General features: G+C 40.6%; 1 protein-coding gene across 1 annotated transcript in view; it reads left to right on the top strand.

Moving 5' to 3' along the window:
• The window catches only part of POLE4 (DNA polymerase epsilon 4, accessory subunit), a 60,760-nt gene extending 46,690 nt beyond the window's left edge, over positions 1 to 14,070 (top strand). Inside the window, exon 4 of the mRNA XM_050754327.1 lies at positions 13,893 to 14,070. Coding sequence (XP_050610284.1) covers positions 13,893 to 13,930 — 38 coding nt within the window. The 3' untranslated portion in view covers positions 13,931 to 14,070. The remainder of the gene's footprint in view (positions 1 to 13,892) is intronic.
• The last annotated feature ends 6,440 nt before the right edge of the window (positions 14,071 to 20,510 follow it).

Raw genomic sequence — 20,510 nt, 5'->3', positions numbered from 1 at the left:
TGTAATCCCAGCTACTCTGGATGCTGAGGCAGGAGAATTGCTTGAACCTAGGAGGCAGAGGTTGCAGTGAGCTAATATCATGCCACTGCACTCGAGCCTGGGTGACAGAGCCAGACTCCATCTCAAACAAAACAAAACAAGACAAGACAAAACAAAACAAAACAAAACGAAACAAAACAAAGCCACCCATGAAGATGATTATAAAATGAATCACAATGTTAGATAAACTTACTGGGCACTTATGGGCCAGGAAATCAAAGTACTTTAAATGCATTAACTCCTCTACCAATCCCATGATATAGGTGCTACTATTTCATACCCACTACATGTGTGAAGGCACTGAGGCAGAGAGAAGTGAAGTAGCACATCCAAAGTCACAGAACTAGTGAGACGTGGGGCTCGAACCACACACATAGGTTGGAGAGCCCACACCCTTAACCACTTTTCTGTATTGGGATGTGGGAAATGTTGCAAATCAAGGGCCAAGAAAGGATGTACTCAGAGAGGTGAAAGAAGAAAGGTTTGCCAAAGTAATCGGTCAGATCAGCTGGGCAACTCTGGATGCTCAGTGGGTGAGAGATGTCAGAAGATGATCTCGTTGCCTCACATCCAGAGGGACATGAAAACCTGTGGTGTGAGCTTTAAGGGATACAGGATTTTTGTGTGGGAATGGAAGAGAAATAGTGTGGAATTAAGAATGGGGCACTGGGCTCTGCAGCTATGTTCATACCACCTAGCAAGCTGAATGCACCTGAAAAGGTTGTGATGTGGCAGCAGCTCCGTGTTAAAAATAGGTGCTGGCTAGAGAGGGTGCCTTCAGGATCTGCTGCTGCCTGCAGAACTGGAATTTCCTCCTGACCCACCTCTCAGGGGTGGCCTGAGTCCCCAGCCCTCCCCAGTTCTTAGGAAGGAATGTTAGTGAAGTTGTTCTTAGTTGTAGCAGTCTAGATCAAATCAAGTGATGTAAAACACACTAGCTTAAACAGAAGCTTAATATGAGAATTATTAAATATGATAAAAAGAGACTGGGCATGGTGACTTGCACCTGTAATCCCAGCAATTTGGCAGGCTGAGGTGGGTTGATCACTTGAGGTCAGGAGTTTGAGACCAGCCTGGCCAACATGGTGAAACTCTGTCTCTACTAAAAATACAAAAATTAGCTGGGAGGTGCACACCTGTTGTCCCAGCTACTGGGGAGGCTGAGAGGGGAGAATTGCTTGAACATGGGAGGCAGTGAGCTGAGATCGTATCATGCCACTGCACTCCATCCTGGGCAACACAATAAAAAAAAAAAAAAAAAAAAGAATCACTATAAGATATAAGGAAACTATATAGTACCCTAGGGCTGACAGAGAGTACCCAAGAAAAAATTAAATTGGAAAGGTTTCAGATGTGATTGAAGAAAGTGTGATTTAGTCCACCTGATAGGAGAAATGTGTCCTGGCTTTCCCAGTCTGAAGTTGGTCTGGAGTTGCTGAGTGAGCAACAGGTCACCTTCTGAAATGCAAGTACAGGAGCAGGCAATTAGCAACGGGTGGCAAGGGCATGCAGTGGCAGTCTGGGCAGTGACAGGCAGGAGGGCTTTGGAGAATGTGGCATTCTCTGAAATTTACATAATTTGCTCCTCATCTCATCATCTTCTGAGGGCCGGGATTGGGGAACTCACATGGACATCCTAGAGATATTTTGTGATAAAAATGTGAGAGTGTGGAATCTTGCACTGCTCACAAACGGGTTGCACCTTCAAGGGGTCAACAAGATTTCCAATGGAGATGATTTGATCATGCGACGAAAGCCCAGGGGCCAACATTTCCAAATGGGAGGGGACACAGACTCCTAATTTTGGCATTCCTTCTTTATGGTCCTCTGATAGTCCCCTGCCACCCTCCCTATTTGTTATGGGGTTAAGTGATGGAAGCAGGGACAGACCAGGAGGGGGTTGTGCTCTGTGAACAAAGGCCCAACCTTGTAAATATAAATAAAATAAAACCAACTCTGAGTCCCCATCCTGTTGGATGAGAGGGGAATTGTACTGTAGGGCTTTCTCCTTCAGCCCTTCTTTGCCTCAGAATGGTATAAAGGTTCCAGGGGCTTTATAAAGAATAAAATATTTGAGGAGGACTATGAGGTTTTTGGCTACTGTTGAGTGCTGTGGTTTTTTTTTTTTTTTTTTTTTTTTCTTTTTCTCTCTCTTTTCCTTTATAGTAGGTAGATAAATGGGGGAAGAAAAGGCTAAACTAATAAGAAAGAATAAAGTGTTTCACAATTGTTTTGAGGGTATTTCTCATAGTCTATTTGCCTAGAAAGCAGAACCCAACGCAAAAGTTTATGGTGTAACTAATAAACTGAATTCAGCAACACCTTAAAAGGATCTTACACTATGAACAGGTGGGATTTATTCCAAGCATGTAAGAATGGTTTAACATAGGCAAATTAATACATGTGATACACTATATAAACAAAATGAAGGATAAAAATCATATAATCATCTAAATAGAGACAGCAAAAACATTTGACAAAATTCAGGATCCTTTTATGATATAAAAACTTTCAATAAAGGAGACATAGAAGAAATGTGCCTCAACTTAATAAAGGCCGTATATGACAATCCCACAGCTAATACCATACGCAACAGTGAAAAGTTGAAAGCCTTTCCTCTAAGATCAGGAAAAAGACAATGATGCCCACTTTGGTCACATCTTCTTTAACATAGTATTGAAGTCTTAACCAGAGCAATTAGGCAAGAAAAAGAAATAAAAGGCACCCAAATTGGAAAAGAAAAACTCAAATTTTCTCTGCTTGCAGATGGCATGATCTTATAAATAGAAAACCCCAAAAAAGCTCTACCCCCAAGCTACTAGAACTAATAAACAAATTAAGTAAAGTGGCAGAATACAAAATTAACATATGCAAAATTAATAGTTATATGTGAACTATTCATTAGTTTCTATACTCTAACAAGGAACTAGCCCTTAAAAGAAATTAAGAAAATGATTCCATTTATAAGAGCATAAAAAATAATTAGGATAAATTTAACCAAGCAGGTGAAAGCTCTATACACTGAAAACTATAAAGAACAGATGGAAGAAATCCAAGAAGTCACAAATAAATGGAAAAATATCCTATGTTCATGAATTGGAAGAATTTATATTGTTAAAGTGTCTATATTACCCAAAGCAATAAATCTATAGATTTAATGCAACCCCTATCAAAATTCTAATGACATTTTTCACAGAAATAGAAAAACAATACTAAAGTCTGTATGGAGCCACAAAAAAATCGAGAATAGCGAAAGCAATCTTGAACGTAAAGAACAAAACTGGAGACATCACACTACTTGATTTCAAAATATAGAACAAAGCTATAGTAATCAAGAAAGCATGGTACCAGCACAAAAACAGATGCATAAGTCAATGGAACAGAACAGAAAGTCAAACCCAGAAATAAAACTCTCATGATTATGATTAATTGATCTTTGACAAAGGTGTCAGGAACACACATGGGGAAAGGATAGTTTCTTCAATAAATAGTTTTGGGAAAACTGGATATCCCCAGGCAGAAGAATGAAAGTGGACCCTTATCTCATACCATTTACAAAATTCAACTCAAAATGGATTAAGACTTAAATATAAGACCCGAAACTGTAAAACTAGTAGAAAAAAAGTAGGACTTCTTGACATTGGTCTTAGAAATGATTTTTTAGATGTGATTACATCCAAATGGGATTACTTCAAACTAAAAAGCTTCTTCTGTACAGGAAATGAAACAATCAACTAAGTGAAGAGACAACCTATGAATGGGAGAAGATATTTGTAAGCCATGCATCTGATAAGTGGTTAATATCAAAAATACTTAAGGAACATACACAATTCAATAGCAAAGAAACAGCCTGATTAATAATGGGCAAAGGACCTGAATAAACATTTTTCCAAAGAAAACATAAAAGTGGCCAACAGTTATATGAAAAGGTGCTCAATATCACTAAGCATCAGAGAAACGCAAATTGAAATGACAATAGGATATCACCTCAAACATGTTAGAATGGCTGTTATCAAAAAGACAAAAGACAACAAGTCTTGATGAGAATGTGGAGAAAAGGGAACCCTTGTACACAGTTGGTGGCAAAGCAAATTAGTACAGCTATTATGAAAAACAGTATGGAAGTGCCTCAAAATTTAAACGTATAATACCATATGATCCAGCAATCCCACTTCTATGGTATTTCAAAGGAAATGAAATTATTATCTCAATGAGATATCTGTGCTTCCATATTTATTGCAGCACTCCTCACAATAACCAAGAAGTGAAATCAGCCTAAGTGTCCATCAATGGATGAATGGATAAAGAAATTGTACATGTATACCTACAGTGGAATATTATTCAGCCTTAAAAAGGAAGACAATTCTGCCATTTGTGACAATATGAATGAACCTGGAGGACATTAAGCTAAGTTAAATAAGCCAAGCACAGAAAGACAAATGCTGCATGATCTCATGGATAGGTAGAGTCTAAAAAAGTCAAACTTATAGAAGCAAAGAGTAGAATGGTGGTTTCCAGGGGCTGGGAGTTGGGAGAAATGCAGAGATGTTGGTCAAGGGTACAAAGTTTTAGTTAGGCAGAATGAATAGTTCTGGAGGTCTAATGCACAGTACAGTGACTCTAGTAACTGATGCTGTATTGTGTTCTTGAAGTTTGCTGAAAGAGTAATCTTAAATGTTGTCACACACAATAATAACTAAGGTAATGTATATGTTAATTAGCATGATAGTGGTGGTAATCATTCTACAATGTATATACATATCAAAGCATCACATTGTATATCTTAAATATATACAGTTTTATGTATTTATTTTTTGAAGCAGGGTCTTGCTCTATTGCCAGCTATGCTGGAGAGCAGTGGTATGATCATGACTCACTGCAGCCTTGACCTCCTGGGCTCAGTGATCCTCCCGCCTCAGCCTTCTGAGTAGCTGGGACTACAGACACCCACCACCAACTGGCTCATTTTTAAATTTTTTGTAGAGACGAAGTCTCACTATATTGCACAGTCTGGTCTCAAATTCCGGGCCTCAAGTGATCCTCCCACCTTGGCCTCCCAATGTATTGGGATTACAGGCATGAACCCCTGCACCTAGCCTACATGTAATTTTTATTTGTTAATTTTACCTCAATAAAACTGGAGAAGAAAAGCTTATGGCTTAATATTTTGTTTAGGAATGCAAACCAGTGGTGTGCTGGAGCCAGCTTGAACTGTCTCACAAAAGCTGATCATTTAATTTTTAGAGATTGTTGTTGAACACAGCCATTATTAAAAATTAAATTACACAAATATAAAATTAGAAGACATTGTATTAAAAACAAAAGCAATAAATACCCAAAACTCACCACTTCCTAATTATTTGACTATAGTTTCCTATTATCTATGCTTTTGAGGTTATTTACATTTATTATGGAAATACGAAAAAATGTGTTATCAGAGCAACTCCACTTCCAATAACATTATGTTTTAGGTTGAAATCAGACATTTTGGGAGTACTGTACATCACAGATAGAGGCAAAAGCTACAAATCTGGGCTCCATTTGTCTTGTCGATTGTATGGAGTTAAGAAAGTGAAGAAGAAAATGTTAATAATACAAATTAAACTTAAAAGCATGTCATGTTTGGAGCCATTATATTGAGAATACTACATAAAATTGAAATATTCTTCCAGAATGTGAAAACTATTGTCCAATGCAACAAAGAAATTGCTCATGCCATGACGAGCAAAGTTCAGACATATGTCTTTGTACTTTCCCTTTCATCTTACTTATTAATTTAAATGAAAATATCAGCTAACATTTACATTGGAACTATACTTGAGAGCCAGATATTAAACTTCACCAGCACATCACTGGCAGAGGCCCCAGGCAACAGGAGTGAGGGAAAAAGGAAGTGAGGTAGGGAAAAAGGAAGTGAGGTGGGGAAAGAAACAGTGCAAATATAAGGAGGTGTGGGTTCACATCCAAAGGAATTGAAAACAGGATCGCAAAGAGATATTTGCATACCCATGTTCATTGCAGCATTATTCACAACAGCCAAGAGATGGAAGCAGCCTATATGTTCATTGATGGAAGAATGAATAAAGAAAATGTGGTGTATATATATGATGGAATACTACTCAGCCTTAAAAAAGAAGAAAATTATGTGATAGGCAAAACCACAGATGAACCCTTGAGAATATTAAGGACGCTGGCTAAGTGAAATAAGCCAATCACAAAGACAAATAGATACAGCATGATTCCACTTATTTGAGGTATCTAAAGTAGTCAAACAGAAGTGGAAACAGAAAGCAGAATGGTGGTTGCCAGGAACTATAGGGAGGGGGATAGATGAGTTGCTGTTCAGTGGGTACAGGGTTTCAGTCCTGGCAAGATGAAGAAGTCCTAGCGATCTGTTGGACAATGATGTGTGCGTAGATGGCACTAATATATTGTGAACATTTAGAAATGGTTAAGATGACAAATTTTATGCCACTTAACTGTATGTATTTTATATGTATTTATACAGTATTATATGCATTTTACCACATAATATACAGAAAAGAGAAAAAAAGAAAAGAAATACAAGGAAGTATTATATGCATTTTACCACATAACATACAGAAAAGAGAAAAAAAGAAAAGAAATACAAGGAGGTACGTTATTGAGCTGTTCTCAGAGTTGTAAGTGCAGCTAATTGTGTGGTTTTATAATACACCTTCCAAATAGTCTACCTGGGGAAGAAAGGGAAAAGAAGTTCTCTCCCAGCTCCAACCCCACTTGGTCTCCCAGTGATCAAAGTCACTCTAGGGGTGTACCCCTGGCTACGTCACCAGAAGTTGACAGGTTTGCAGGTGCAGCAATCTTTCTTAGTCTGCTCTGTGCATGGGGCTTCTCGACCTGTGGCTTTGGTGGCAGCAGCAGTGACCTGGCTCCACGATCATAAGCTACTTCTAGGGCCAGAAAGCAAGGCATGTGCATAGACCTGAATGGCATAGACACTGAGCCTAGTACGGTCATTCCCTGGGCTCTACATTTAAGCTGCAATCAGGGAAGGAGTTTTATGCGGACACCATTGTTTGTCACCAGAAATAGGGAGGAAAACATAGAATTGCAAATTGGCATGCAAGGGTTTTATTTATTTATTTTGAGACAAAATCTTGCTCTTGTCCCCCAGACTGGAGTACAATGGCATGATCTCAGCTCACTGCAACCTCTGCCTCCTGGGTTCGAGCGATTCTCCTGCCTCAGTCTCTCTGGTAGCTGGGATTACAGGCACCTGCCACCAAGCCAGGCTACTTTTGGTATTTTTAGTAGAGACTGGTTTCACCATTTTGGCCAGGCTGGTCTCGAACTCCTGACCTCAGGAGATCTGCCTGCCTTAGCCTCCCAAAGTGCTGGGATTACAGACGTGAGCCACTGTACCTGGCAGCATGTAAGGGTTTTAGTTGAGGAAGCCGTTTGTCAAAAAGGCAGACAGGTGACAATGACCTAGGTAATATATTTTCTGCAGAGGAAAAGCATTTTCATAGTATCTACTCAGAGTTCCATACAGCAAAATAAAGGCCAGTACTATTGGGGACTGTTGTACTGTGGCTGTAGTAAGTAGTTTATAAAACTCAGCTAATGAATGGGAGAAAGCTACATTTATTAAAAGATCATGATATTGATAAGAAAGAATTTTAATTTTCAAAATGTCATTTTAGAGAGTGAATTTATCTGCATAAAGAGCTGACTGGAACATAGATTTTATTATTCTCCACTATTGGGAAATTGGCAATGACAAATAGGGTCAAATCCCTTTTATTTATATTGCATTTATGTTGTGCTTTGGAGAAAAGATTGTCCCATTAATTAAGCTGAACAAATTCTTGTGAGGAGGACTTACTTTTATTAGCAAGCACTTATTAATCACACGGCTTTCCCTTCATCTAATCAGTTGTTACAACTACTCTCCTGGTGAAGCAGTTTTTATTTCCCTTCCTATTCAGCAGTGAAGAAAGTGACTCAAGGTCATTCAGATAGAACTACACATAGGAGACACGACATTTTTCTTAACAACGGTTTAGGATCTTGTAACAAGGGGACTCCCCAGAAGAGGAAAGCAATTATTAAGACAATAAAATTGTCATGAAGGTGCAATTTGTCTCCTCTGTGCTTTCTGTTCCCCAGTCCATCTCAGCTGCCTAAAGTCTGAATCGCTTTAGCAACACCCCCAGGGACCTCTGACGTCTCCTCACTTTACCATCCTCAGCCCTGGCTCCCACGCGGCTTGGCTATCTCTGCACAGCGACCACGGTCAGACACAACCTGTGCTCCTTCTTTGTTGCACATCCAGAAGATGCGTCTCTGATGATGAGAGTACAGTAGGTCATGGGTTAACCCTAGAAAAAAATCCCTTTTATATCTCTCAGAAAGAAAATCAGCCCATAAGTAACTCCAGGCACTGTTCTCAAGCCTGGGTGAGATATTTATGGCTGGTTGAAGACAAGAACATCCAATGCCCCTGTAACGGCTGCCAGGGCACTCCCCATCCCATCGCTCTCCGTTGCTATCTTACTGCCAGCGCCTGCATTTCCGAAACTGTGGGCTTTTCCCGTGGGAGCTGCAGGCCAGCCTCCCCGCTACCCTCAGCAGCCCTCCACTGATTGACAGGAGTCTGTGTATGTGAATACCCCAGCTGCTCACCCTGGGGGTGGGACAACCCTGAGGCACACGCTCTACGCTGGTCTTGGAGTTGCACAGCAGAATCAAGCTCCAGTTGCTTATGTATTAGCTTGCTTGATAATAATCCTTTCACTCATTTCCTTCCTTCCTCATCTCACTTCCCTACTCGCCTAGTGGTGCTATCTGGGATTGCCTCCCCAATAAAATACTTTGCTTGGGGATTCTTGCCTCAAGATTGGCCTCTGGAGGGAATCCAAATAAGCAGACTCCAAAATTGTAGGACAAATTTGAACTGAATATAAGCCAACCTTTACTTTTAAAAGAGCCCGGGAAGATGGGGTATGAAGTTTGGCTGAGCTCTTCCTATGCTTGTTGCATGACTTTGATTTGCCTGGAGCTGAAGGGACTCTGGGTGTTCCAGTTCTCCACACTTCATTAGTTTTTCAAAGTTGTTTCAAAAAACCAGTACTTCTCTATTTTTATCTACGTTAGCTCTTTTTGAGATAAAGTTTAATTAATGTATTAGATTCTGTGAGAAAAGCAATGAGCCTGAAATTTAATGAGTTAATCTTTTTTCTCCCTTTCTTTTCTCTAATAATGGGAGCATGTTGGCATTTGGTTAAGTTCCATACAGTTTGATATGTAGTTGTAAATACAAAAATAGATGAACTAAGTACCTAGCTCCCCAAGTTAGAAGAGATGATGGCAAAATACATTTAAGGAAAGTAGGAGGAAAACACGATAAATATAAAAACAGTGATTATTGAATTAAAACCCACAAAAATTATAGCATTGATAAATCAAAGAGCAGCCTCTTCAAAAAAGCAATAAGTTATATAAACTCCTGGCAAGTCTATTCAGGAGAAAAAAGAGAACACAAACAGATATACCTATGTACTGTACATCACATCAATGAATCAAAGGATGCCTTTTTATCACAGCTATTGTTCAGCATTGTTTAGGAAATTGTGCAGAATTACCCTAACTTCAATCCAGTAACACAGGTTTTCCAAGCAGTGGTGGCTGTGGAAGGTCTGGCTAGGAAAGGATAAGAGGACACAGGCTGTGGCATGGGGGTGTTGGAGACAGGACTGCCATTGTCCTGAAGCATATTGGTGGATGTTTTGCATATTAGTGGATGTATAGTAGTGATGCAAGGCTAAATAAGTTTAGCTAGGATTCTTTATCACATGACTTTTCAAAGCTCTCAGCACTCAAATATAAGTAGAGAACCTACAAGAGGGAGATGAAGGATCCAGCATTTTTCAAATTCATGGGATGCTAGGGCCCTGTGGACTGTGGATTACACAACACTGTGCTAGGGGCTGCGGTGAAGCAGGAACTGAAAAGCAGCACAAAAAGAACTATAGATTTATTTACAAAAATAGATCATTATTTTTGTTTGCTAGAGAATATGATCATTTCTCTAGGAAGCATAAGAAAATTAATTGAAAACCTATATGACCAGTTACAACATAACTATGTAAAAATTAATAGCTTTTCAACATGCCAACAAACACCAGGTACAAATAAAATAGAAAAAATATTACATTTAAGTTAGACCTAATACCATAAAAATCCTAGAGGAAAACCTAGGTAGTACCATTCAGGACATAGGCATGGGCAAAGACTTCATGTCTAAAACACCAAAAGCAACAGCAGCAAAAGCCAAAATTGACAAATGGGATCTAATTAAACTAAAGAGCTTCTGCACAGCAAAAGAAACTACCATCAGAGTGAACAGGCAACCTACAGAATGGGAGAAAATTTTTGCAATCTACTCATCTGACAAAGGGCTAATATCCAGAACCTACAAAGAACTCAAACAAATTTACAAGAAAAAAACAAACAACCCCATCAAAAAGTGGGCAAAGGATATGATGAACAGACATTTCTCAAAAGAAGACATTCATACAGCCAAGAGACACATGAAAAAATGCTCATCATCACTGGCCATCAGAGAAATGCAAATCAAAACCACAATGAGATACCATCTCACACCAGTTAGAATGGCGATCATTCAAAAGTCAGGAAACAACAGGTGCTGGAGAGGATGTGGAGAAATAGGAACACTTTTACACTGTTGGTGGGATTGTAAACTAGTTCAACCATTATGGAAAACAGTATGGCGATTCCTCAAGGATCTAGAACTAGATGTACCATATGACCCAGCCATCCCATTACTGGGTATATACCCAAAGGATTATAAATTATGCTGCTATAAAGACACATGCACACGTATGTTTATTGCAGCACTATTCACAATAGCAAAGACTTGGAATCAACCCAAATGTCCATCAGTGACAGACTGGATTAAGAAAATGTGGCACATATACACCATGGAATACTATGCAGCCATAAAAAAGGATGAGTTTGTGTCCTTTGTAGGGACATGGATGCAGCTGGAAACCATCATTCTTAGCAAACTATCACAAGAACAGAAAACCAAACACCGCATGTTCTCACTCATAGGTGGGAACTGAACAATGAGATCACTTGGACTCAGGAAGGGGAACATCACACACCGGGGCCTATCATGGGGAGGGGGGAGAGGGGAGGGATTGCATTGGGAGTTATACCTGATGTAAATGACGAGTTGATGGGTGCAGCACACCAACATGGCACAAGTATACATATGTAACAAACCTGCACGTTATGCACATGTACCCTACAACTTAAAGTATAATAATAATAAATACATTAAAAAATATTACATTTAAATACCATTACACTATAACATACTTAGGAATAAAATTGACAAGAAATACACTGGATCTGTATGAAGAAAGTCAAAAAGTGTTCCTGAAAAACATAAAACAACAATGAGGGGTTTTTTCTATGTTTTGAAGTTGTCGGTTTCCCAAATTAATCTGTGGATATCATATGGACACAATTAGAATAGTAATAGAAATTTAAAAGGAATTTAAACAATTATCTGAAGTTAACTAAGAACTTTCTATTTTCATGTTGTATTTTTGAAATAAAAATTCGTATTTATTATTTTTGCAATGAGATAAAAATTATTAAAACATGAGAAATACTCTTAAAATATTTAAACAAGAAGTAATATAGGAAGGGCTTACCTTACCAGATGTGAAAATATGAAAAGACTATAAAAATGTAACAATTAAGGTTTCACGGTACTGAATTAAGACAAGAATAGAGGCACACTCTAGAAGATTAAATAGCTTAAAATGTAGCAAATGAGTCATCACAAATCTATTACAAAGACATGAATTGTTTAATAACTGGTGTTGAGAAAATTGGCTATTTTCAAAAGCAGTTAACTTAGAACCTCACTTAAAAGTGTATGCAAAGCTTTAAAAAAAACTTGAAAGAAAAAAAAAACAGCAAGGAAGAGATTATGTATTCAATCTCTAAATAGGTAAAAAAAATCCCCCAGTAGAAAACAGTGGAAGGAATTACAAAGAAAAAACACATGGAATTGATTACATAAAGTTTTAAATTTTCCACCCTTCAAAAACTATGTAAAAATGAAAAGGAAAACAACAAATGAGGATTATAATTTTTAATCATTTAAACACTCATAAAAATGATTAAAAAAATTCTGAGATCTCAATGAACAAAGAACACTAAGATGGGAAATTCAGAAAGGAGAAATTATAAATGACTAATACATATATTATAAAGCTTTATTCATTTTTTATTAGAGACAGTGGGGAGTAGGGGGAGTAAGGGTTTGCTATGTTGCCCAGGATGGTTTCGAACTCTTGGCCGCAAGTGATCCTCCTGCCTCTGCCTCCCAAAGGGCTGGGATTACAGGTGTGAATGACTGGGGCTGACCCTAAAACATTTTATATATTGCCTGTAATCCCAGCACTTTGGGAGGCCAACGTGGGTGGATCACCTGAGGTCAGGAGTTTGAGACCAGCCTGGCCAGCATGGTGAAACACCATCTCTACTAAAAATACAAAAATTAGCTGGGTGTGGTGGTAGGTACCTGTAATTCCAGCTACTCAGGAGGCTGAGGCAGGAGAATTGCTTGAACCCAGGAGGTGAAGGTTGCAGTAAGCCGAGATCACGCCATTGCACTCCAGCCTGGGCGCCAAGAATGAAACTCAGACTCAAAAACAAAAGAAAAGAAAAGAAAAGAAAAACAAGACAGAACACATTTTATATATCAACTTTAGTGTTAATCAAAGAAATGCACAATAAAGCATAGTGGATTGCCAACTCTGGTTGAAAATTGGAAGCTGTATGCTCTCTGAGACAGAGATGGCCTGCTTGCTCCAAACATCATGCTGGGAAGTGCTGAGCAGCAAGGGATCTCATTTCCCTGTAACCCATACAGTCAGGTGCCACCCTGTGCCAGCGTTCTAGCCAATGGAGAGTTGGTGGAACTAACGTAAGCCTTTTCTGGACTGGGCCCCTAAAAGCCTCCTGCATAGAAATACACCATGTTTTTTGTTCCTTCTGGCTGGCCAGAATAGAGGGCAACCCCAGGATAACCTTGAAGCCAAGTGTTGAAGAAAGTAAAGCCTTGTCAATTCTGGGTCCCTGAAAGACCCAGATAGATTGGATCCTGCTTGTTATTCCCATATCCACTATTGTAATGAGAACAAGAATAAATTCCTGTTGTGTATGAGCCACCATTCGCTTTGGAGTCTATTTGTTACAGCAGTTAGTCTAACATACCAAGACTGCATCCTAGGATGCTTTGGCCCTGTCTTACTCTAACAAGCTGGGTGCTGCCAACACATGGAGCTTTGTGGGCCATATGGTCTCTATGGCAACCACTCAACTTCACCATTGTAGTGGAAAGCAGTCTCAGACAATACTTAAATGAATGGCTGTGGCAGTGCTTCAATAAAGCTTTACTTACAGAAATAGGCAGCTGGTAAGATTTGTTCCAGGTGGCTGCCAGGCCTCTGCTGTATCCCTTTACCTCGTTTTATTTTCTTTCACAGAACTTACTGCTACGCGACACGTTCTATATTGAAGCTCCCTGAGAAAAGAGATGTTTTCTGTCTCATTTATTACCGTATCTCCCACATGTAGAATAATGACTAGCTCATAATAGACCCTTGATAAACATTGGTTGAATAAATGATCATAAGGTTTTGGTGAAATCCGTTCATTCATCCACTGCTGCTGTAATTGTTAATTTTAGTATTTTGTTTCTGCAAGACGATGTGGCAGAACTTACCGAAAATGGTATTCACTAATTTTAACTTTTTCACTTCTAGGAAATAACCAGGAATGCAAAGAGATGATCACCTCATGATTTAAACAGTGAAATGGAAAATGTAAGCCTAAATAGGGTGATAGTTATGCAAATTACAGTAGACACATCTAGATATATTTTGAAAATATAAAAATTATTATACAGAATTTTCAATGACAACAGAAAAATGTAAATTTTAATTGAAAAAGAAAGATACAAAACTATAGTGTGTTTCTGAAATGTATATATAAGAAGTGTTGCATCCAATGGGAAGAGAAAATGGCAGTCCTGGTCCTTCATTTTGTCTGTATTTGACTGAGTCTTCATGAGCCTCTCACCACTCAAGCAGTGGATACAAAATTAGCAATAAGTTTTACCTGGTTTGTGAGTGTTAAATGGGGCATTCCTCCCTCCTGTGGGCTAAACCTTGGGGAGCTAAAATTAGAATACATCTCTTAATTTTTACTCTTTCTCTTTCTTCCCTTCCCCACAATGCCTAGGACTCCGTGAGAGGCAGGTGCCTCCCTCCTTCTTCCTATGCAGATCTTTACTTTATGGCCCAGTTAGTCAAGTCTTGCTCTTGATCTGTGCTTTGGGATAATGATGCCTAATCAGCTTTAATTGGCTGCTAGTTCTGTGCTGTGAGGTTATCCCCACCATTGTTCCTTTTAGTAAAAGTCGGAGAATGCTGCAGTGGTGTGTTAGTGTTTTGGGGGTGGGTATGTGCATGGGGCATATACATAAGATGGGGAGTGGTGAGTCTTGGGTTCTGAGCTTTGATCAGGAGCAAGGTGTGCTGATCAGAAATCCAGAATTGGAGGCCTAAGTTCAGAGTCAGGGAACAGCAGAGCCACATCTAGCTTGGGCTGCCCCAGCAGTGGACGTGAGCTAAACCTCTACTTCTCCCAAAGACATAGTTCTAGGAAAAAGCTAACCACTAAGGATGTTGAGGAAGGTGAGCAAGATCCTGTCTTTATGTGAGATAGAGGGCTGATCATTTTATTTTGATATTTCGTGGGGATATCTGGGTTACACTTGCACTTCCATACACTTGCATATCTTGTTAGCTCTGCCTGGAGTGTCCATGGACAGGTAGTAGAGAATAGTATTTAGGCATGAGGACTTCAGAACCAGACTGTCTGGATTCCAAGCCCAGCTTTATCACTTACAGAACTTGAACAAATTTGGCTCTTTCAAGTCTCAGTGTTCTCATCTGTAATATGGGGATGGTAAATAGTTCTTGCTCTGTACAGTTGCTGTGGGGGCTAAATGTGATAATGGGATGATAGCGTGAGTGCTTAGTGTAGAGCCTGATGCAGAGTAGGTGTTCAATAAATGCCAACTACTGCTATTATCATTCATTTGTCTTTTCCTTCTTTTTCACTTATGGGATCCTGCTCATCCTTTAGGCTCAGCTCAGATGCCAGCCTTGCAGTTGTCCTTTCTTTCTATTCTTACCTGCCTTGTGATCTCACAAGTTCTGTGGCTTTAAATACCATCTATAGACTGATGCTAAGTCATCTTCGTGCTGACCTGTCTGTCTTGGATCCCAGGTTCCTACAACTAACTGCCTACATGATGCTTCCACTAGGATGACTATAGGCATCTCTAACTTGAAAGGCCTCAAACAGAATTTTTGATCCCCTGACCCCAATATGCCCCTTCTGCAGCTGTCTCTATCTCAGAGGATGGTAGCTCCATTCCCCAGTTACTCAGTCCCCAAATCCTGCAGTCATTATTGACTCCTCCCTCTCTCTCACACCAACCTGCAGTCCACCAGCAAATCCTCTTGGTTCTGCCTCCAAAATACAACTGGAAACAGATCACTTCTCTCCACCTCTGTACATTCCCCTGGTCCAAGCCCCATCACTCTCACTGGATTATTGCAGGAGCCTTCTGACTGGTCTCCCTGCTTCTGCCATTATGGGTCTACCAGCTCTTCTCACACTTCAGTCAGAACCATCATTTAGAAGTATAAATTGTAGGGCATCACGCCACTGCTCAAACAACACCCTGGCTTTCCATCTTGCTTGAAGTAAAGACTCAGGTCCTTAGGTTGGCCTCCAAGGCCATACATATATATATATTTTGAGACACAGTTTCACTCTGTTACCCAGGCTGGAGTGCAGTGGCGCACACTCAGCTCACTGCGATCTCCGCCTCCTGGGTTCAAGTGATTCTCATGCCTCTTTCAAGTCTGTCATCCCAGCCTCCCAAATAGCTGGGTTTACAGATGCCCGACACCAAGCCCAGCGAATTTTTGTGTATTAGTAGAGTTGGGGTTTTACCATGTTGACCAGGCTGGTCTCAAACTCCTGACCTCAGGTGATTTGCCTGCCTTGGCCTCCCAGAGTGCTGGGATTACAGGCGTGAGCCATTGCTCCTGGCCCAAGGCCTTATATATTCTAACAGTAGTACCTCCCCTCAGCAACATGGATGACTCTTACAAATATAATGAATGAAAAAAGCCAAACACAAACAAATGCATACTGTCTGCTTTTATTTATACAAAGTTGAAATTAGGCAGAACTTATTTATGGTGTTTGAAGTCAGGATAGTAGTTCCCCTTGGGAGGAGAGATGGTGAAATGATTGGCAGGGGGTAAGGGGAGGTCCTAGGTGTTGGTAATACTCTATTTCTTGATTGGAGTGGCCACTCTGTGGTGATTCACAAGCTGTGGCCTTACAATCTGTATACCTTCCTGTAGGTTTGTCATAGTTCAAGAAAGAAGCTTAAAGCTGCAAAATTGGGTTTGCAGATCTATAGGTAGAAAGACTCCTCTTTTCGTAAATTCCCAATGAGGCACTTGCAACTCTGCCCTGGTGACTTCTGGGCATCAGCCTGTAGGTTAGGACTGGTAAATGCATGTTGCATGCCAACTCCAATCAGTTAGTGGTGGCTGCCTGGAACACTGCATTGTGAGGGGTTTGGGGTCAGTTTCTGGGCTCAGCTACAGCAGAGTGCTATGACCGACAAGAGGCATCTGTCATGGTGGAAGGAGAGGGAACTGTCTGCGCTGTGCCTAGTACTAGCCAGTCCTGTTGATGGTATCATCACATACCAGCTACTTTCTTGCCTATAAAACACCCTATTTTGTACCAACACAGGATGGACCTGAGGTTTCAGAAGCGTCACCATGTGCTATAGACACTCCCTTGTACCTCTCTGCCTATGGTTTCTTTGGTGATCCATCATGTTCTAAACCCCATCTGCCTCACTCATCCTCAAGCAGCACCTTCCATCCTCTAAGAACTGTGAGGTTCTGGCAGCACCACCCTGAATGGCAGGCATTTACCATCTCATCATCTCTGCATCCAGCCAGCCTCCAGCTGCCATACCTGCTGCCCACAGACAGGCCCCTGACCTCACACCCAGCTGCCGTCACAGCCTCGGGCAGCCAGGGGGCTCTGGCAATGCCACCAGAGACAGTGGTAGATGGCCGCCTGTGGACCCAGAGGACAGCAGTGGGTAGACCTCTACATGTGGTCTGAGCCCTAGTGGCCTGTTCTACCATAGCTGTCCTTAAGCCTCTTTTCACCTCGAGTCAGGGTGAAATGGATGCCGACATTGTCTTTCTTTCTGTCCTGCAAACACAAGAACCACGTTTCCATCGCTGTGTTTTCACACTTGCTGCTTCCTCTGCATGCATGGATCATTCTACACATGGCCATCTCCTTCTCCTCATTAGGTTTCAGCCTTAAAGTTACTTTCTCAGAGAGGCCTTCTCTGACCACTCTTAGTCACTCATTTTTGCACTTATTTACTCAACAAATATTTGTTGAGCATCTACTCAGTGCCATGTGCTGTTCTCAGTGCAATGGTGCAGCCATGAACAAAGATGAAACCCGTCTTCGCTATAGACTGTTCCCATCAGGTCGGGCGGGGTCAGATAATTCATAAGTAAAAAAATAAGTATGTGATGCATCAGGTAGTGACAAATACTATGAATAAAATAAAAGCAGAATCAGGGGAGACGAAATAGAGGCAGGAATTGGAGCCAGGGCCATTTTAATAGGGTTATTAGAGGAAGATACCTTGATAAGATGACAGTTGAGTAGGAAGCTGGGTAAGATGAGAGAGTGAGCAAAGGGAACATCTGGGAATGGTGTTCCCAGAGAGGGAATAGCTGGTACCAAGGCCCTGAGCCAGGAGTGCTCCTCTCCTGAGATACCCTCTGTCATATCATCCTGTTTATTTTCTTCCTAGTATCTTTTACTGTTTAAAATGATTTATTTATTCATTGACTTAACTGTTTTTGTGTTACATTAAGGAGGCCCTATGAAAGCAGGGATCTTACTGAGTGTTCACTGCTTCATCCCCCGGTTCTAGTAGAAAAATACGCCCAATAAATGGGAATCACTTGTTGACTTCCCATGTAAAATTAGTGCAAGTCACAGGAACTTGCAAAGAAAAACAAAAGAAAAATTGAAAGAAAGTTTTGGAATGAGGTGAGAGCTCACAGAATTATAGGCAAAGCCAGAGAACAGGACAACCAAGCCTTGGAAAGGAAAGGACAGAGGCCAGGTGGTCCTGGGGATCTGATTGCAGGAATGAGTGGACGCCTCTGCAGAGCTGTGTGCAGGAGGTGACTCAACTTCCCTTTTTTCCCCACTGTGGCTCTCCTCTCAAGAATCCAGCAGGCTAACCAGGGCTGGCTTCAAGTGTGTGTACCTGTCTTCAAAAGGCCCTTGCTTAGTTTAATGCTGTGCTGTTGCCATCTTGAAACTCTCAAAAATTGTTGAACAAGTGTCCTTAATTTTTTTTTTTTCACTGCAAACTGTGTCCTGGGGCCAGCTTGGCTCATGTACCTCTCCCTTCCCCCCAAGATCTCTCCAAAGGAAAACAGAGAAGAGCTAGCTGGATTGGGGTGGGGAAATGGCAAACATAGCAGCCGTCCCAGAATTCTGTTAAGCATCGGGTTTGTTGGGAGATGGGGAAAGTGGAATTGGCCATCCATTTCTGACTCAGGAGGCGAATCTCATGCCTGTTTCCATTCTCACCCACAAATGCTGTTTACACCATGCCAGGCAGTGTTTAGAAACCTGCTGTGTGCCCCTAAGTATCTGTGAATGTTGTCCCCAATTGTTTTGTGTTAAGATGTTGTTCAGAGAGGGAGTGTCTTTGGCTTCATAGATGTCTAATTCTTGTTTGTAAGTCACACATAGTGTAAAAAGTAGTATTTTCTCAATCAAACGAAACTCTGTTTCATGGAAACCAAACAGAACTTTATATAAAAAAGAAGCAAAAATTTGTTTAATTGTATATTATTTTGACTCCTTCAGTGATTGTATCACCACTTCTCTGTGGTAAACTTTTTGATTTCCAAAAAGCATATTCTTGTAGTCTTCTTTGTACATATCCCACTTATTAGGCACTTACTAACACTTTTTAAAGAGCCTGTTACTGTTCTGTTTGTTCTTCATGGAAAGTTAGGGATAATTGTATGGTTTTAGGTGCTACTATTACATTTGAATAGGTTTTAAAAAATATAACCAGCAGAGTCCCAGAGACTTCGAAAACTCTTGCCCTGCTTCCATTGTTAAGTGATTGCCTTAGATTTTCATTGGATGTAGTCAGCTGAGCTCCCATACTTACCTTCCTGCCCTTCCTAAGTCCTTTTGAAATGGCAGAAAAGGTATAAGAAAAAGGATGCGGCCGGGCGCGGTGGCTCCCACCTGTAATCCCAGCACACTGGGAGGCCAAGGCGGGCAGATCACCTGAGGTCAGGAGTTCAAGAACAGCCTGGCCAACATGGTGAAACTCCGTCTCTACTAAAAATACAAAAAATTAACTGGGCGTGGTGGCAGGCGCCTGTAATCCCAGCTACTTGGGAACTGAGGCAGGAGACTTGCTTCAACCTGGGAGACAGAGGTTGCAGTGAGCCAAGATCAAGCCACTGTACTCCAGCCTGGGTGACAGAGTGAGACTCTGTCTCAAAAAAAAAACAAAAAACAAAAAACAAAAAACAAAAAAAACCCCAAAAGGATGCAGCCACAAAAAACCACAAAATGGTAAAGTAGAAATTTTGAGAGTTCTCAAAAGATAGAAAGTAGATGGGATTGAATGGTGGAGAAATCAACATACAGAAAACGGCAACTCCAAAGAGGCTCGTGAGCGTGGTTGAGAGGGAAGAGCCATTCTTCCTCACTGACGGTGCAGAATGTTTAAATTCAGAGGCGGCAAGATCACCATGTTTCATGACAGAGGGGAGATTGTGCGAAATATGTGCAATTTGTGAAAGAAACAATCAAAATACAAACTTGGAAAGAACTTCTGGTAGGCCAACCCAAAATGTCCAGTGGAAAATGGGGAAAGGTTATTAACAGAAAATCACAGAAAAAGAAAAAAATGGTAAAAAGTAACTCTATAAACAACTTTAAACTTCACTAGTGGTCAGAAAATTGCAAACTGAAACTAAGCTGAGGAGTGATTTCTCATTAAATAAGTTCATCAGTCAGGATTTTCCAGATCCAATAGTGCATGGTATGTGTGTATTTGAATGTGTGTATATTTATTTAAAGGAATTTGTTCACACAATTCTGTGGAGACTGGTGAGTCTGACATCTTCAGGGCAGGCTAGCATGTTGGAGATCCAGCATGGATCCAGCATGGAGAAGAATTAAAGTTGCAGCTCAAGTCC

The sequence above is a fragment of the Macaca thibetana genome, chromosome 13 (genome assembly GCF_024542745.1).
Source record: "Macaca thibetana thibetana isolate TM-01 chromosome 13, ASM2454274v1, whole genome shotgun sequence".
Lineage (NCBI taxonomy): Eukaryota > Metazoa > Chordata > Mammalia > Primates > Cercopithecidae > Macaca > Macaca thibetana.
This window is presented reverse-complemented; position numbering and strand designations above follow the sequence as displayed.